This window comes from Carassius carassius, chromosome 24, assembly GCF_963082965.1.
Source record: "Carassius carassius chromosome 24, fCarCar2.1, whole genome shotgun sequence".
In the NCBI taxonomy this organism is placed as follows: Eukaryota; Metazoa; Chordata; class Actinopteri; order Cypriniformes; family Cyprinidae; genus Carassius; species Carassius carassius.
Genome location: NC_081778.1, coordinates 9,248,231 through 9,267,856, shown reverse-complemented (window position 1 = coordinate 9,267,856; position 19,626 = coordinate 9,248,231). Strand labels below are relative to the sequence as shown.

The following is a 19,626-nucleotide window of genomic DNA, read 5'->3' as shown; positions in this document are numbered from 1 at the left end:
CCTCAAAACATGACTAGTGAAGTTTTAAAGGATTTGCTCATATGATTATATAACTGATATAAAAGTCAATGATACCAAAGATTAACATGACTTTATGGAATCCTTTGAAACTTCACTATTCATGTGAAGTTTCAAAGGATTCCATAAAGTCTTGTTAATATTTGGTATTATTGACTTTTATTACAAATGATTTTGTTGTATTTTGGTATTATTTATTTACAGATTTAAGAAATTCTGACTATTAAATGGAAAAACAAAAAATAGCTAGAATAGAATATTTGCTTTCCCTGTAATGCTTGTATATCACTATAAAAAGACTGGTACAAAATATTTAACTTACTTTTCAGACAGTGTTCAAATGTTTGGGGTCAATACAATTTTTTGTTACTGTATATATATACATATATGTATATGCCCCACAACTTGGTAGCATGCAAATATATGAACAGTGTATTTTTGTTAGGATTTTAAAAACAAGACGTTTATAACATTACACAAAGTTATATAAATTATAAATAAGAAGTATCTATTTAGGGTATATCTTCCATATTATGTTATGGTACTAGTCCAATGTAATAGGTAAAACTATTCAGTTTTCTCCCTATTAAACTTCACATATATTAATGCATGTTCATACCTTCTCTGCATCCTGCTGAAAGAGTCTTAGCTGGAAGCACTGATCGAGTTTGACTTTGCGCATGTGCCAGGATTGGTGCAGATGTTGTCGTGTGGCGTGAAGTTTATCCAGAAGTGCTTGGACTTTTGGAGCTATTCCCTGGATATCTCCTTTGCCTTTTTCCCCTAACTGGATTCGTTGAAGCAATCGCTGACCCTCAGTATCTAACTCCTCCACAGGAGCTTTAGTAACCTTTTTCTTCAGGGAGGCATGTTCCTCTATAGCACGACGAGACCCGTCCAGGTCTAACGGAAGCTCCCGCTGGGACACCAAGTCCTGGAGTTCTTCCAAACGGGAAAGGATGCGAGCAGCATTGCTCGTGAAGTCTTCAAATGCCACTCGAACTTCGATCCACTCCTCGTGGTCATAATCCAGACTTCCATCGAAGTCTGGAGTCAGCTGGGAAGGATCAACCAGTTTGGTCAAACCCTCAAGGGACACCATGATGGTCTAAAAAGATAAAAGTAGGATACTTAAGTTCATATTATGAATGTAGCAGATTTTTTTTATTTAATCTATTTAAGATTTCTCATTTTCATTTAGTTTAACTTCATCCTAAGTGAAATTGAACCCCATGGAACACTTTACCTATCTACATACTGTATGCAGTAACTCTGTATGGCACAGAAACAGCGCTCCACATTCAAAGACTTAACTTGCAATTGATTTTTTTTTTAAGCTTTTGAGGACAGTCTAGAGTGTCTATAATGCCCTTAAATGCTGCCACTATTATTTATATAAAATCAAATTATTTACTTATATTTTGAACTAGCATTTATGTGATATTTTAAAATTTAATTTTAATTTTAGTTTATAAATATACATAGGCCAATTCACACCATTCGGCATCTGTTGGCATTGGTCGGAGTTTGTCTCCTGAGTGAACATGTTCAGTCAGCATTTGTCAATGTCTGTTGGGGCAGTGAGAACATAACAGTTATGATTTTAGTCGATTTTTACAAACCTCATCGGTCTGAAAAGCAAGGTGTGCTCTGCTTGGCCAGCTGTCCAGTGCATTGTGATTAGCCGTATGCCCCTTGCCATACATAATGGGTGTCCCAGTCAGATCACCGACGCGACAAAACAATAAAACCTGTTACAAATGAGGAATTTGTTGCATCCAGTTGGGACATAATTCTGGATTATAATGACTTATACTGTGTTTTTACATGTTGCGTCGTGCCGAGTAAACATACAACCATGTCTGCATTTGTAATCGGAGAAACGACAAACAACAAGCGCTACTCTACACTGCTCAAAACTCACGTTTGAATCATGAGTGACAAATCCTTAACATATGTGACGTACTTACAGACTGTGAGTCAGAACAGCTGGTATGTAGTCTTCTCTCTTAGGATCAAGAAACAGTCCTTGATCTGAATATTTGGGTTGAACTGTTTTGGAACAATGTGGTAAATACAACTTAACCACTGCTTTCTAGTTGTGTCCTCTTTGGAAGGCCAAACAAAGTATTTTCACAATGAAACAACATCTCCACAACATGGTGCCAGCGGCAACAGTGAGAAACAAAGGTTACGCCTTCTTTCTTTGTGTTAACATTTGGGGGGCATTATGCAGATCTTCCCATATCGTGACGTAGACATGTGGGGATGTGTTTAAACGAGGCGTTTTAGGAGTGCGTTGACGAGTCTTAACTATTATAAAGAATTTTTCTTTGGATTTGAGACTTTAGATTTGCAACTTTACAGATCTTCTTTATGCACCAAGAGCTTGTAACACTCCAAAGAGAAAGGAAAACTTGAAATTGCATTATATGACCCCTTTAACATCAGGATTTTCTGTAAAGCTACTTTGAAACAATATGTATTGTGAAAATTGTTTATTAGTACTTATAAGCACATATTAATGCCTTATTCTGCATGATCATATTTTAGATCTCTGAATCCTACACAATACCTAAACATAACAACTACTTTGCTAACTATTACTAAACTGCAAATTTGGAGTTTATTGAGGCAAAAGTCATAGTTACTAGTTAGTTGATAGTAAGAATTGGTCCTCAAAACAAAGTGTGACCCTGCTTGACTATTAATAGTTTGCAAATAAATAGTTTAGTTTTTTTATGCATTTTGGCAATTTAATATTACAATGTACTTTTTTATATGTGGGTGAGGCATATTTGTGACATCTTTACAACAACCAAAAACAGATTACTGCAAAGTATGACAATATTTTGTAAATTCTGGGTTCTGAAAGAAACGGTTTTGTCAGTGACTCAGTGGGATGTTTCCAAGAAGCTGAAGTTGTTATTTAAAACAACAATGCTATTAAACACAGATTGGATAATGAATGCAAATCCTTTTGGATCAGTTACACTAACACTTTACTTAAAGGAGCCAGAAAAAACATTCCAGAGATTGCAGCTCAGGTCATGTTATTAGAGACAACAGCAGACACAAGAGAAGACAGTGGACGCTTGAGACTTGATGGTTGATAAGAGACCAGAACTTCAACACAGTATGGTCTGCATTACATCAATGAAATTAGACGGATTTTGTAGTGTTTAGGTATAAACAGATTTAAATCATATTTAGGATGTAGTTATAAACACTTAGTATGTATCCATTACACATATATTACAATGTAATAATACCTTAGAATGTTGAGCTGCACTAGATGTGTTAATTTAAGAAACCTCCTTTGGGAGATTACGCTTTCAGATTAAATATAACATGCATCTTCCTCTCAGCTCTGATTAAATAGGTCAGAAGTAATTTTGACAGCTCTACTTTTACACCACCAATATGGAATGTTCTAGTAAAACACAAGTAAACTGTGTTTTCTGTTTTATGTATTACCCTGACAGATTCTGTGATCTCACACAACAGATTTTTAGAAAAAAAAATCAATACAATATCTAAATGAATCTACCAAAAATAGAACTTCTTATTCACGGTCAATGTAAATCCATAATATATAAAGTCCTTACTTCAAATTCAAACTTGGAACTGCCGAAATTTGTCCTCTGTTTCTGCCAAAAGTTGTCAGGCTTGATGATGAGAGCAACGTGGATGCAGGAGGGAAACGATTCCTGTAGGATCTTCAGCAGAGGTTTGATAGAGTCCCATTTGGATCCTCGCATATCCACGATGACTGTGAAGCCATGTCTGCTCACCTCCTCACTACACAAACAAATAAAAACACAGCATCAGCTCTTCTGCACTGCTGACACTCACATCAATAGGGAGATGTAAATGAGAGCCCCTGCTTTTACAAATCTGATTAAAATACATTTTAGAGCATCAAATATCATATCATAATGTGCAGGGACCATGTATAAAAAATTACAATTACCCAAAAATAGTAAATGAAAGATAAAGAAACCTTTCTTTGTTAAATTGAGAGAAGACTGCTATAGAAAAAAAAAGAAACTAAAGAGCTCTCTAGCACGAAAAACAGGCTGTAAACTCAAGAGGGTTTTCATATCCACAGCTGCACTCCTCTAGTCTGACTCTCCAGCAGGAATGAGCACTGAACAACTCTAAATCATACTGACCTCCCTCTCTGACAGAGAGAGAGAGAGAGAGAACACAGAGAGAAAAGGGTGAGATAAGAGAGGAAACAAGAAGAGGGGATAGCACAATGTGGGGCTATATATATACACACTAATGTTCTAAAATCTGAAGCAGGCCTATTTTTTTAATTAATAGTTCTATTAAGCAATGATGCACTAAATTGTTTAAAAGTGCAATTTGCAATGTTACAGAATATTTATATGCTATTGTTCAAACTCAAAGAACATCAAAAATCCTGGAGAAAAAAAAAAAAAAACATACACCATTTCCACAGAAATATTATGCAGCAACTGTTTTCAGTAGGGAATGTTTCTTGAGCACCAAATCAGCATGTTAGAATGATTTGTCAAGGGTTATGTGACGTACCATTACAGGAATAAATGGCATTTGGAAATATATTTAAAAAATATTGGCGAACACTAGGGACTTTTAAAAATATTTTAAATCTTACTGGCCCCAAACTTTTCAATGGTAGTGCACGGATTGAATTTATTACATACAAACCATGAACAAGAAATTATGAACACCATTTAAATTGGAATCGGAACAATTTAATCTTATCTCAAATAAATAAGCCAGTGATTTTAAGTGCTTATATAACTTGTTGTTTATTTTATATTAATTGTTTTATGTTTAAATGTTATTGGTTCTCTCCTGTATTGGAAGCCAATGAGCTCGCTGCTCAACATTCCAATATATGACTAGTGCTGCCGTGGCAGTGCAACTTTCTCCAGAAACCCTTCACCTTCCCCAGCTCCACCTGTATAGATCTGCAACGAGGTGATTCATGTACTGTATGCTATGGGGTTATTTCATGTATGTTATATTTACAGCAGCGATATTTCTTACATGCTCACAACAGCATGTTGTGCATATACTGGCATTAGCAAGTCTCGGTACTTGCTCTGCCGCAGCAGCAGCAGAAGCATAGCAGATCTATTCAGCCAAAACATACTCGGTTACTAACGTAACCTCGGTTCTCTCTGGAAGAGGGAACGAGTACTGCGTCTTAGCTAAGACGCTACGGGAAAAGTTTCTTTTCACGAAATACTGAAGCAAAAAATTATCCTTAATTTTGAATTTTTGTAAAGCGCATTTGCAGCAGCACACAGCCATAGGGGAGACGGCTCGCTCGCTCATTGGCTGCTCTGCGGCAACTGCACAGCCTATCGAGCACAGGCTGATGCAACATCAGACCAATAAGGTCTTCGCGCCCTTCATGCCACTTCCCGCCGAAACGGGTGTGGCCCAACCCTATAAAAGGAGCTCGAAAAGGCTGACTCACCTGATTTATTTCATCGCCGAAGCAAACCAGAGTGAATCGTTCGCACGGCAGAGAACACATTACTCGTTCCCTCTTCTAGAGAGAACCGAAGTTACGTTAGTAACCGAGTACGTTCTCTTACGAGAGTTCTCTCGTACTGCGTCTTAGCTAAGACTGTCACGTACGTTGATACAAGGAACGAGGAGAGATCCAAGTGCAGGTATGAGTCTTTTATTGAAGGGCAAATCCGAAGGGGTAAACAGTCCAGGCAGGGTCAAAACCAGGAAATCCAATAACATGAACACAAAACAAGAACACACGGAAGAGCAGACTATAAACTGTATCTCACATAAGACAAGGACTCCATGACAAAGACTCAGACAGACCAGGTATAGATACACAAGAGGATAATGGGGAAACAGGAGACAGGTGGGGAACAATCAATTACCTAAACAAGGAGGAAGGTGACCAAATAAGGAGACAGGAAGTGATAATATGATAAACACCGTGGGAACTGAGGACACCTAGTGGAAACCCAGGGAACACAACCCAGTCACTGTGACAGTACCCCCCCTCTATGGAGCGGCTCCCAGACGCTCCAAGACAGACACAAAACAGAGACCAGGAGGGAGGCGGACAGGTGGAGGCTCAGGGGGAGGGATGGAGAGCCAGACTAACAGAGGGGAACAGGGACAGAAGTGAACACATAAAACAAAAACAACAACATGAAGCCCCCCAGGGCGGAGCGGAAGACCACCACAACCATGTAGTCAACGCCAGGGTCCCCCAGGGCGGAGCGGAAGACCACCACAACCGTGTAGTCCGAGCGAGAGCCCCCCAGGGCGGAGCAGAAGATCACCACATCCTCGTGGTTGATGCCAGAGTCCCCCAGGGTGGAGCAGATGACCACCACCCCCCTGTGGTCGATGCCAGAGTCCAACATGGCTGAACAGCAGCCCACCCAGTGACTTGACTTGGAACGTTCAACAGTGACCCGCCTTGTCTCTGGAAGGTCCCCAGTGACTAGCCCTGACTCTGGAAAGTCATCGGTGACTGACCCTGACTCAGGAAGGTCATCGGTGAATGGCCCTGACCCTGGAAGGTCATCGGTGACTGGCTCTGACTCTGGAGAGTCCACTGGGACCTGACTCGACTCTGGAGAGTCCACTGGGACCTGACTCGACTCTGGAGGGTCAACTGGCACCTGACTCGACTCTGGAGGGTCAACTGGCACCTGACTCGACTCTGGAAGGTCCACAGGAACTAGCCCTGACTCTAGATGGTCGACGGTGACTAACCCTGACTCAGGAGGGTCCATGAACACCTGACTCGACTCTGGAGGGTCAACCGGGAACTGACTCAACTCTGGAAAGTAAATGGGCACCTGACTTGACTTTGGACTGCCTGTGGAGACGTGAGATGCCTCGGCTTCGGACACCGCCTCTGGAACGGCCTCGGGCACTGCCTCGGTAACGGCCTCGGGAGCGGTTTCGGGTACCGCCTCGGCCTCCGGAACGGCTTTGGGCACCGCCTCGGCCTCCGGAACAGCATCGGTCACCGCCTCGGCCTCCGGAACGGCCTCGGGCACCGCCTCGGCCTCCGGAACAGCATCGGTCACCGCCTAGGCCTCCGGAACAGCATCGGGCACCGCCTCGGCCTCCGGAACCACCTCGGCCTCCTGGACGGCAGCGGCCCGCTTGGGAACGTCCTCCTGGACGGCAGCGGTCCGCTCGGGAACGTTCTCCGGGCTTTGAGGAATGGTAGGCGCCTGTCTCCTCCTCCTCCGCCCTCTATGATGGCGAGTCGGTGGCACCTTGTCTGGAGACTCAAGCGTCGAGTCGGCCATCTTGTGCTGTGGCGCTGGGCTGGTGGCCATCTTGTGCTGTGGCTCTGGGCTGGCAGCCATCTTGTGCTGTGGCGCTGGGCTGGCGGCCATTTTGTGCTGTGGTGCTGGCTCAGCAGCCATGACGTGAACAGTCTTGGGAATCTCTAAGATCTTAGATAACATCTCGAAGTAATCGAGAAAGGTGTCAGCGGCCATCTTGGGTGTTGGTGCTGAGCTGGCAGCCATCTTGCACTGTGGTGTGAGGCTGGCTTCCATCTGGCCTCGTGGTGCGGGGTTGGTGGCCATGCACCGCAGCGGCGCTAGGTTGGCGGCCATCTTGTGCTGTGGTGCTGGACCTGCGGCCATCATGGGCAGTGTCGCTGGCTTCTTTCTTCTGCCCTGGTGAAACGGCGGCTCTGGTCCCTCCCACGTGAGCCCCAAAATGAAGGGGGGCCATGATGGAGAGCGATGCTGAGCTTGAGCTGAGCAAAACAAGAACACACGGAAGAGCAGACTATAAACTGTATCTCACATAAGACAAGGACTCCGTGACAAAGACTCAGACAGACCAGGTATAAATACACATAAGGATAATGGGGAAACAGGAGACAGGTGGGGAACAATCAATTAACTAAACAGGGAGGAAGGTGACCAAATAAGGAGACAGGAAGTGATAATATGATAAACACCGTGGGAACTGAGGACACCTAGTGCAAACCCAGGGAACACAACCCAGACACTCTGACAAAGACGCTACGGGAACCCCATGTAAAGCGCCGTGCGCGGGAATCACACACCAATAAACCTGAAAGCAACGCCCAGGATATACAGTGCACAGTCACCCAAGGGACTCACAGGGAGTCCAGGACAGGAGGGGGGGGGGGGCAACAAGAATACTGTCTTGAACGACAGATGCTGGAGGCTAATCGATTGGATAGGCTCAAAAGGGGGACCCTTCATGGCCTCCAAAACCGCCGCGAGGTCCCACATAGGGACTGACGGAGGTCTGGGAGGATTCAGCCTCCTAGCTCCTCTAAGGAAGCGGACGACCAAATCGTTCCTTCCTATTGACTGACCGAGCGCTGTTTCAGAAAACGCTGCGATGGCCGCCACACAAACTTCGAGCGTGGATGGGGCTCTGCCCTTATCCAACAGCTCCTGTAGGAAGGAGAGAACCTCCGTCACCTCACAACTAAGGGGTGAACATCCCCGAGCTGTGCACCAGCTGGAGAACACCGACCACTTCGAGGCATACAGCCGTTGTGTCGTCGAAGCTCTAGCCTGAGTGATGGTATTTAGCACTCCCACTGAGAGATCAGCGGGTAACCGTTGAGCGCCCACACATGGAGGGACCACAACTCCGGTTGAGGGTGCCAAATCGAGCCCCCGGCCTGCGAGAGGAGATCCCTCCTCAACGGCACTTGCCACGGGGCAGTGTCTGCCAACTGCATCAAATCTGGGAACCATGGTTGGTTCTTCCAAAATGGTGCTACAAGCCGTATTGAACATCCCGTTTCCCTCACCCGTTCTATCACCTGCGGAAGGAGGGAGACGGGGGGAAAAGCATAAAGCGGGCAGCACGGCCATTTCTGTGACAGCGCGCTTTCGTTCTTGGAAAAGAACGCGGGGCAGTGAGCGTTTTCGTGGGACGCAAAGAGGTCCACCTCCGCCCTGCCAAATCTCTCCCACAACAGCCGGACTGTTTGCGGGTTTAGAGACCATTTGCCCGTGGGAATGTTGCTTCTGGACAGCCTGTCTGGACCCAGATTCTGTAGCCCAGGCACATGAACTGCCCTCAGCGATCGCAAGTTGCGCTGAGCCCAAACCAGGAGGCGTTATGCCAACCTGCACAGGTTTCGGGACCCAAAACCGCCCTGGCAATTTATGTAGGACACCACAGACATGTCGTCCCTTGATTCGGGGACAAAAGCGCGTCAGCGCATTCTCCACTGCCAGCATTTCCAGACAGTTGATATGTTGGAGCCTTTCCCGTTCTGACCACAGGCCAAAGGACGGTCTGCCCTCGAGCAGCGCTCCCCATCCCGAAGTGGAGGCGTCCGTCGACACCATCTTCACTTTCGAAGAAGTCCCCAGGCTTACACCTGATTGGTACCAGTCGTTCGCTGTCCAGGGTTTCAGGGCTGTAACGCAGCTCTGATTGACCCTGAGACGCAGCCAACCAGATACCCGCGCTCTCAGCCAGAACTGCATGGGGCGCATGCGGAGCAGGCCCAACCGAAGAACTGGAGATGCTGAGGCCATGAGACCCAGCATCTTCTGAAATTCTCTGAGCGAAACGGTCGCGCCGCAGCGGAGAGAATTCGCTGCGCGCTGAATGCCCAACGCGTGCTGTGGTGACAGCCACGCCGTCATGGAACGTGAGTCCAGAGCTATACCCAAAAACAGTCTCGTCTGACTGGGATTCAGTGAACTCTTCGTCCAGTTAACACTGAGACCGAGTTTCTCGAGGTGATCGAGTAAAATGGCCCGAGCTCCGCTCGTGATTGAGCCAGAATCAGCCAGTCGTCCAAATAGTTTAGCACTCGCATGCCTCTGAGTCGGAGAGGGGCGAGCGCTGCGTCCACGCAGAAACAGGCTCTACAGCCCCTCTGCTCAACAGTTTTGATATTTCGGCTCGAAGTAGGTGTGCTACTTCTGTTGTGACCGTAGTTTCGACGTGCGCTAAAAAGCGCGGAGGGCGTCGAAAAAACTGTAGCGAGTAGCCTCCCTTTATAATGTCAAGCACCCAATCCGAAACCCCTGGAAGCGCTGACCATGCGTCTGCATGAATGGCTAGGGGTTGGATGAGAAGCGCGCTCTGTTGGCTGGGCAACGGCAGCGCTTCGATGTGCTCTAACATGGGCGTTAAGCCTATGACATTTGAGGCGGGGAGCGCGCTGATCACAGCGGGCAGATCGCTCATCCTCGACCCCCCACAGTGCTTAACCGAGTGAGGGAGGGCTGAGCGGGTCCCGTGGGACTCGTGCTGTCTGTGAGTTATTGTGGGCTGTAAGCGTGCACATTTACTGCTTTAGACTCGCTGTCTGCCTGGGCAGAACAAACGTGCACGGGTTTCGTTTTTACAGAAACCACATGACGCATGTGACATAGTGTTTGTGGGCACTGAGGAGTGGGCACGTTTACTATGCAGTGCGCGCGATCGACTTGAGTCGCTTGTGTGAAGGGCTGTGCTTATATGTGGAGATGGGCACTGAGCAGTGGGCATCGTCACTACATTTATAGCACCATCGGCCGTGGCCGGGACACCAGAAATTACACCTTTTTCGAGAAATATCTGGGTAGCAGTGATAACGTTTTTTGTGTGCAGGCAAGCGGGCAATAATACAGGCTTGCGCATCGCAAAAGACGCTGAAACAGTCACAATTCCTGGAACTGAAACAGCGGCGCGCTTAGGTGAGAGTTCAGCCGTGGCGACTCGTATACCGGCGCTTTCCTAGGATGGCTCCGGGGCTTCCGGCCTCACCGTAATCCTCTGCCGTGGTCCCCGTTGTGCGGGGCGGCGACCAGAAGAGCGAGAACGGGGTCTCGAGCTGCGTTGCTGAAGCTGTTGTGATAACGGCTTTTGTGTGCAGGCAAGCGGGCAACTGTGCAGGCTTGCGCGTTGCAGAAAACGCTGAGACAGTCACAATTCCTGGAACTGAAACAGCGGCGCGCTTGGGTGACCGGCGCTTCCATGAAGCAGCAGGAGGCAGGGGGTGTGGCTGAGAGCTTTGTGAGGCCGGTCTAGCACGACTCGCTGCAGAACCGGAGCGCTTGCCATGTCTGAGAGCGTCAGCCCTAGATGCCTCTCAGCCACCGTAGTGGAAGCCATAACTCGTCCCATGGCTTGTGCAGCGGATTTAGAAGCAAAGTACTCCTAAAATCCGCGAGACAGATAGCCTCAGGTCCCATCTCGTCCCGTTTACAGAGGAGATCACCCTGGAATATCTGCAGCCATCGTGTGTAGTGCAGACGCAGCCTGCTCAGCAGCAGAAAAGATTCGCGCGAGCAGAGGTGACGTCATGCGGCAGGCTTTAGATGGTGTGACGGCCTGCATACTTGTCTTTGCTATTCTTTGTTTCAGTAGGGCGGGGCGGCGATCCTGAGAGTGGATGGAGGACACCTGTGTTTGGAGTTAACGGCCTGTTAAACGCTTCCTACTTCCTGCCTTCCGGGAGGGAGAGAGTGGTTCTCTCCCCGGCGTGTCTTCTCCTTTATGTTTTTGTTATTGCCGGCATTTTGTGTATTTAGTTTTGGTTCTGTTTGGTAGATAAATTGGTTATATTTTTATTAAGCGTTTTCGTTTTACTTCTTTGTCATAAACTCCGAGCCGGGTTATGACAAATGGGGGCTCGTCCTTTTTTCTGTTCGATTCTGTCATTTGTGAATGAAGTTTCGCTGGTGTGATGTCACACGCCAGTATTTGACCGCGTGGCGCGTTGATAGTGGAGGAGAACTTTCATTTCGACCGGTGTGCGGAAGTTTAGGTAAGTAGGTTACTTTAAATTGTAATTATTTCTTATCAAGGGGCGTCTCTGGTAGGGTTAGTGGCGTTACCCTTTTGGGTTTCGTCTGGTGGGGTGGTGTAGTGTTGCGGTGAAAGTGGACAGAGCAGTTGTCTCGGGGGCACTCCGTGGATTTAGGAGAGTCGCCAGTTTCTGGTTGCTTTTCCTTGCCATCGGGTTTGGTGCATAATGGAACCACCATAAGTAGCCGCATGAAGACTAGGGTTGAGTTTATGTAGTAATGGGGTTGAGTTAGTAGGGGCGCACCTTTTTTTTTATTAGTAGGCTATGTTTGTAGTAATTTGATTCCTATTAGCCTGCATGACGCACGCGGTTAAAATGTCGACTGTAGAGGAATTTATAGCATCTCCGTCGGAAGAAGTATTGGATCTCTGCACAAAAGAGCAACTGCTTAAAATTGCGGAATTATGATATTGATATCAGTAATAATATGCTGAAAGAGCGGCAGAAAGCGATTGTAAGAAGTAGCTTAATAGAAAAGGGAGTTTTGGTAGAAAATCAGTCTTTTTCGTTACCTATGCGTTCTATGTCGACTTCAAATTTAACATTTGAACAGCAGAGAGAGGTACTTAGCATGCAAATTGAGCACGAAAGGTTCAAAGTAAAGGTCGAAATAGATAGGGATTTGGCAGTGGAGAAAATGCGACAGGAAACTATGCAGGCTAAGCTCGAGCTGGAATTTAGACTAGAAACGGACAAGGAAGGTGCTGCAGCCGGTACAGATTCGTATGCGCAGTCAACTTCTTTCTCAGGGGCTATTTCTGGTTTTGATGTCGTGGGAAATTTGCGGCTTGTACCGAAATTTTGCGAAAGGGATCCAGATTCTTTTTTTGTACTTTTTGAACAAATTGCCGATGCGTGTAAATGGCCGGATGCGGCAAGAGCTTTAATGCTTCAGACTGTATTGACAGGTAAAGCACAAGAGGCGTATTCGTCTTTGACTGTGGAAGATAGTCAGGATTATGTAGAAGTAAAGGCATCAGTGTTAAAAGCTTATGAACGTGTTCCAGAATTTTACAGGCAACAATTTAGAACTTGGAAGAAAAGTGAAAAACAGAGTTATCTGGAGTTTGCTCGTGATTTACAAATGCATTTTTCCCGTTGGTGTTCTGCTGCCGAAGTCAGTGATTTTGAGGGGTTGTGCAACTTAATTGTTTTGGAACAATTTAAAAATTCGGTTCCTAGTCGTGTTGCAGTCTATGTTAGTGAACAAAAAGCACAGACTGCAACTAAGGCGGCAATGCTTGCAGACGATTATGTGTTAATGCACAAACGCACTTTTGATCAGTACGAGTACCAGCCAAGTTACAGTATGCCAAATGTTAATGTGCCTGACGATGTTGGTTTGCGCCAGAGTAGAGGATTCCAGTCAGAAAATAGAAATAATAGTTTGCGTGACTCAGATAAATTTTGTCAATATTGTCATAAACGAGGTCATTGGAAAGCAGACTGTTATGTGCTTAAATCTAAGCCTAAATTTTTTCCAGGTGCTTCAGCCAAAGGTATGGGTTTGGCGGCGCCTGTGCGTTCATCGGACGCAAGCTCACTCAATGAGAATACTTCTGGACAAAGTAAAACCTTGTGTTCTGCAGTACTAAATTCATACCAGCCTTTTGTCAGAACAGGATTTGTTTCTTTGGTAGGCAGTGCTGTAAAAGTGCCTGTAAAAATTCTGAGAGACACGGGAGCATTTGACTCCTTTATTCTGGCCGAAGTACTGCACTTTTCTCGGGAGTCCGAATTGGGTAGTTTAGTGCCAGTTCGGGGAATGGGGTTAAATGTATTGCATGTGCCATTGCATAAAGTGATGCTTGAATGTGATCTGTTTCAGGGTGAGGCTGCGCTGGCTGTGCGTCCGGCGTTGCCGATTGAAGGAGTTACTGTTATTCTTGGTAACAAATTAGCAGGTGATCGGGTTTGGTCCGATATCCCATCGTTGGGAACGGTGGAGGAAAAACGATGGGTAGGTCAAGAGCTGGATGGAGACGGGTTGGATTTTCCTGAAGTTCTTACAGCTTGTGCGGTAACGCGTGCTATGTCGCGCATAAAAATTGATGAGGAATCTACCGCACTGTCTAGTGCGAATGGTCCGTTGAAAAGAATTTATTTACCTTTGGCTGATTTTCCTTTGTCTGTATCTTACAGTGAGTTGGTCTCAGAGCAACAAGGGGATTTCCTCTTTATCGAAGCTGTATCAACAAGTGAAACCCGACGCTGAGATTGACGATAGTGCCAGCGGATATTTTCTCCAGAACTCATTGTTAGTGAGAAAGTGGGTTGATCATAAAGGTAAAGTCCTTGGGGAACCTGTTTTTCAGGTTGTGTTGCCAGTGGGATTTCGTGAGGCAGTTCTGAAAGTGGCACATAATGAGTCTGGGCATGCAGGCGTTAATAAAACATATGACAGAGTGTTGAGGCATTTTTTTTGACCTCATGTAAAAAAAGATGTTTCCGCTTATATTAAAACTTGTCATACATGTCAGCTTACAGATAAACCCAATAAAAATTTTAAACCTGCTCCGCTGTTTCCAATTCTGGCGGTGGGACAGCCGTTTGAACATCTTATAATTGACTGTGTAGGTCCTTTGCCTAGATCGAAATCGGGGGCAAATTATTTACTAACAGTGATGTGTCAGAGCACCCGTTATCCTTTACGCACAATAACTACTAGGTCTGTGGTTCGTGCACTTTCTCAGTTTATGTCGATTTTCGGCATTCCAAGGGTAGTTCAATCAGATCAAGGATCTAACTTTTCCTCTCATATGTTCGGTCAAGTTTTAAAACAACTTCGTATCCGTCATGTCCAAGCCTCGGCCTATCATGCTCAGAGTCAGGGAGCTTTAGAACGTTTTCATCAAACGTTAAAATCCCTGCTACGAGCATATTGCACTGAACTAGGTGGGGACTGGGAGGAAGGTCTGTCCTGGTTAATGCTTTCAGCTAGAGAAGTTACACAAGAGAGCTTGGGGTTTTCTCCGAATGAGCTGGTGTTTGCACATAAAGTGCGGGGTCCGTTAGGAGCATTGGCAGATGGTTGGAAGGATGTCGAACCTCCTGTAAACTTGATAGATTTTGTTAATGGGTTTCGACATCGCCTTTATACAGCTGGGATGTTGGCGAAAACCAATTTGACATCTCAGGAGAAAATGAAATCATGGTATGATAGGCATGCTGAGTTACGCACATTTAGCCAAGGGGACCAGGTGTTGGCTCTGTTTCCCGTAATTAGTTCTCCGTTTCTGGCAAAGTTTGCAGGCCCCTACACGGTTGTAAAGAAGGTGTCAGAGCAAAGTTATATTATAGCAACTCCTGAACGTAGGAAAAGTACACAGCTTTGTCATGTGAACTTATTAAAACCTTTTACTGGTGCATTCTGCGTGTAGTGATCCTCCTTCAGTAGATCAAGCTCATGCGGCATGTGTCGCGGCCTCTGCAGGTTCAGTTAAAGCTGACGATAGAGACATTGAGAAAACATTGGATGAGGTAGAAGAAATGTCGATAGGTGGTTTTAATAACTCGCAGACTTTGGCTGAATTGGAAAAACTGTTTGCTCATTTGCCAGTGCAACGTGCGGAGCAGTTGACAGAATTAATTCATCGGTTTTCCTGTTTATTTTCTGATTCGCCTACGTGCATTCATCTGATAGAACATGACATTGAGGTGGTTGATGGGAAACCAATAAAGCAGAGATTTTACCGGGTAAATACGGACAAACAAAAACAAATGGAGGACCAGGTAAAATATATGTTGGAAAATAACATTGCTGAACCTAGTTTTTCTAGCTGGGCTTCTCCCTGTATACTTGTTCCTTAGTCAGATGGGACTATGCGTTTTTGCACTGACTTTCGTAGAGTTAATTCGGTTACAAAGCCGGATTCGTTACCCCTGCCGAGAATGGATGACTGCATCGATCAGGTGGGGGCTGCGAAGTTTGTCAGCAAGTTTGACCTCCTTAAAGGCTACTGGCAGGTGCCCCTGTCTAGACATGCTCGTGAGATTGCTGCGTTTATTACTCCAAAGGGTTTATATTCGTATAAGGTAATGCCGTTTGGGCTTCGGAATTCACCTGCGACCTTTCAGTGTCTCATGAATCACGTTGTAGGTGACATGCAGGGTTGCGCTGTATATCTTGATGATGTAGTCATTTTTTCAAACACTTGGGATAGTCATTTAGAACGTATGCAGGAATTGTTTACTCGTTTGGCGGAGGCAAAGCTCACGGTCAATCTCGCAAAGTGTGAGTTTGCGAGGGCGACCGTGACCTATCTTGGCCGAGTAGTTGGGCAGGGTCAGGTGCGTCCGGTGAATGCAAAAATTCAGGCGGTGGAACAGTTTCCAGTTCCAACAACTAAAAAAGAGTTGATGCGTTTTTTTAGGCCTGGTAGGGTATTATAGAGCATTCTGTAGAAATTTTTCTAGTGTTATGGCACCTCTCACTGATTTGTTGAGGGATAAAGTCAAATTTTTTTGGTCTCCTGTTTGCCAAAATGCCTTCCAGCATGTCAAAACGCTTCTTTGTACCGCTCCGGTGTTAGCGGCGCCGTGTTTGGACAGATCATTTAAATTGTATGTGGATGCGAGCCAGGTAGGGGCTGGGGCAGTCCTCATGCAGGAGGATGACTGTGGTATTGAGAGGCCATTTAGTTTCTAAAAATGTGGTTCTGCCGACATCCAGCAGAAACTCATGGCTGTATGCGCACTTGAAGACAAGTAGAAGCGGTGAAGATGTACAAAAACACTGTGACTCACAAGACAAAAAACATGAAAACACCATTCTGTCGGGAGCGAGAGAAGCTGCTGCGTGTGGAGGCGCCACCATCTTGTGCTTACACTGCATGTATGACTGGAACTACCTACATGTATGACTGGACCTACCTGTGCATTACACAGTTTAAACAAACACTTTCCAGCCAATCAGAATCGAGAATTTAGATCATGGTATAAATGTAAATGTTAAGTGTTTAAAGATTTATCCTTGTGCTATGCCTTGCCTCATAGACCTCCATTATAAGTATATTAATATACACACGTAGGGTTTGATTTCAAGAACTGATTGACATGTTATAATTATTTTATTTGGTGCTTGATAGCATGTGGGATGGATTGAGTCAGTTCTTTACAGTGTGAAAAAATTTGAATTCTTCTTAGGAGTGAGGAAACAGAGGAGGGAAAGACACGAAAGAGTGACAGAGGACAACCAGCGTGGCCTAAAATCTGCAGTTTTAGGCCAAACAACACATCTTTACCCCTGGCTATCTGATACACAAGTGTCTATACACTCCCTCACTAAACCACTTGACACAAAACAGATGTCATTTCCCACTAATGGTAATTTTTTTCCCTTACCTTATTAAATGTCATCTTTCACATCAAATTCTTACATTGTTTCAATGAATTCAAAATAATAAGATACTGTACAGTTGTTACAATTTAAATGAAATCAGTATCAACAAGGAATCTGGCCGGCCACACGTCTGGTCATGCGAAAAATTTTGCTAATTCTGGTCCCTGGCCTGGCGATCGTTGCATCTCAGAGGTGCATTATTCATTTTCAAACCACCACCACATTTTGTACAAATGTGAAAAAAAATGTGTTTACAGCTGTCGAGGAGATGAAGTTTATTTTCTGTATTATTCAGTGTGGCTCAAACAAAGCGATTATGGACAACAGAACAGAAGTAAAGTTTGGGAGAAGCCTGCGGCAGATGATAACCTAAATAAGGTTTGGAACTGTGCAGAGCTGGAACCCTCAGGCTGAAAGCAGAGATACACATGGAGCTGGGTGAGTTTCACTGAGTCAAATCAATGCTAACTAAAGAAGGAAACAACAGGGAAAATGTAATTAGCTATGTGATGGCTAAACAAACCAGAAACCAGGGAGCTACAAAACCAAAAATTAAAAACCAATACCAGGACTTGGGATAAATACATTAACTAGACTTCTAAAGAAAATGCAAATGATGCTTACAACAATGCTATGCAAGTATTCTGAGTGCTAAAGTGTGTGTAATACTGAGGAAAGCTTTAGCATCTCCTTGTCATAGGCATGATGTGTCTATGCATATAGATATGAAAAAAACATTCAATTAAACAAAATTAAAACTTGCTTGTGGAAATGTTTTCTTGAGCAGAAGTTTTCATTTAATAAGAAACATCATATTAAGCCACTAGAACACCCTAGTAGCCAACCAGCAACCCCCTTACACTTACAGAGAACACCCTAGCAACCACCCATATATGCTTTAAATGGGTCATTAGTGCTGCTTAAAAGAACATTATTTGGTGTAATTAAATGTGTTTTTGAGGTTTAAGTAAAAAAAAAGACATTATTTTCCACATCCATGTACATTATTGCTTCTCCTCTATGCCCCGCCCTCTAAAACCCGTCGATTTTTACAAGGCTCATCGGTCTGAAAAGGGAGGTGTGCTCTGATTGGCCAGATATACAGTGCATTGTGATTGGCAGAATACCTCAAGCGTGTGACAGAAATTTTACACCCCTTAACATGTTGTGAAGCCTTGTCCGGCTGGAGTGATGAGACATAAAAATAAAACCCATTATTAACATGATATAAATATGATTTCTAGTCCTCTTTTGGAAGGCCAAACAAAGTAGTTTCGCTTTCTCATCAAAACAGCGGCACACACCGCAGCCTTGAGTGAGCGGAGGCCGGACGCCTAGAGTGAGCAGAGGCGGGTAGGGTTGGGTATCGATTGGGTTTTATACGATACCGGTGCCATTTCGATACTTTAAAAACAGTACCGGTGCCTAAACAGTGCCTGAATCGATACTTCTATACAAATAAATTAGTTAATTAATTAAAAAAGCCTAAAAAGGATAACATTAAAGAACATTAAAAAGATTATAAATAAATCCATAGCATTCACACACTCCTTAGATGCTCTCATTTCCCAAGCTTCCCTTACTCTAAGGCTAATAAATGTATTTCACGATCTGGGTCATTGTTTAATACAAAACCACACATAATGTTTCTACTGTATCTCTGTCAATCACTCTGATATTTATTTCAAATGAGTGCTGTCTGTCACTGTCTTTAATCAGTTCTGTGTATGGTCATTCTTTATAAAGTAGCAATAATGTTGTTTGTAAAGTAACAGTCTTGGGCACATTAGTATTTTCACCCAAAAAAAGGGTTTTAAGCCAGTTATTTATATATTTTGCTTCAGTATATCAGTAGGACATGTCAGTTTACATTTCCAAACATTTATTTTGCCATTAATTTTAATAATAATCTAGTGAGATTGTTGAATGCACAAGCAGTCTGAGACTTTTGCACAGTAGTGCATGTATAAAGTACGTATAATTAAATTAAGTATATTTAAAATAAGTGTAATTAAAGTATAGGCTACGTTCATATGTGTTAAGGGCTCGATTGTCGCTGGAGGAAACAGCTGTGGTGTGATGACCGGTGAATGGAGTGAAAACTTTAGTAGATGGGAAACCGATTGCACACTCGTGACCTTTTGTAAACTGTATTTATGAAAAAGAACTGCACAGATACAGATATTCTAACAATCTATCGATAAACACACCTTGTGTCCTCTGTTTGTGTTTGATTCCACTCACTCTGCTCCGCCGTGGTCTGCGGATTGAAGAGTGCGTTGAAGACCCTCTAAAACACCCTACCAACATTGGTGAACGTTTTTAGTTTAATAAAAAAATAAATAATAAAAAAAAAAAAATAATAATAATAATAATAATAATAATTAATCATATGGACAACAAACTTTTGGGTTTCCTGATCACATGGATTTCTACTGAAATTACTGGTTTTGCT

The 19,626-nt window shown here is 44.4% G+C and overlaps 1 protein-coding gene across 3 annotated transcripts in view; it reads right to left on the bottom strand.

Annotated features, from left to right (window-relative positions):
- Positions 1-19,626, bottom strand: part of LOC132102772 (triple functional domain protein-like) — a 217,056-nt gene that overhangs the window by 81,730 nt on the left and 115,700 nt on the right. For all 3 annotated transcript variants that reach the window (XR_009423289.1, XR_009423290.1, XM_059507405.1), the window contains exons 5-6: positions 3,627-3,819; positions 638-1,126 (exon numbers count right to left, since the gene is read on the bottom strand). Coding sequence is in view for 1 of the 3 variants with exons in the window: in XM_059507405.1 (XP_059363388.1) it covers positions 638-1,126; positions 3,627-3,819 (682 nt within the window). In the remaining 2 variants the exon portion in view is untranslated. The remainder of the gene's footprint in view (positions 1-637; positions 1,127-3,626; positions 3,820-19,626) is intronic.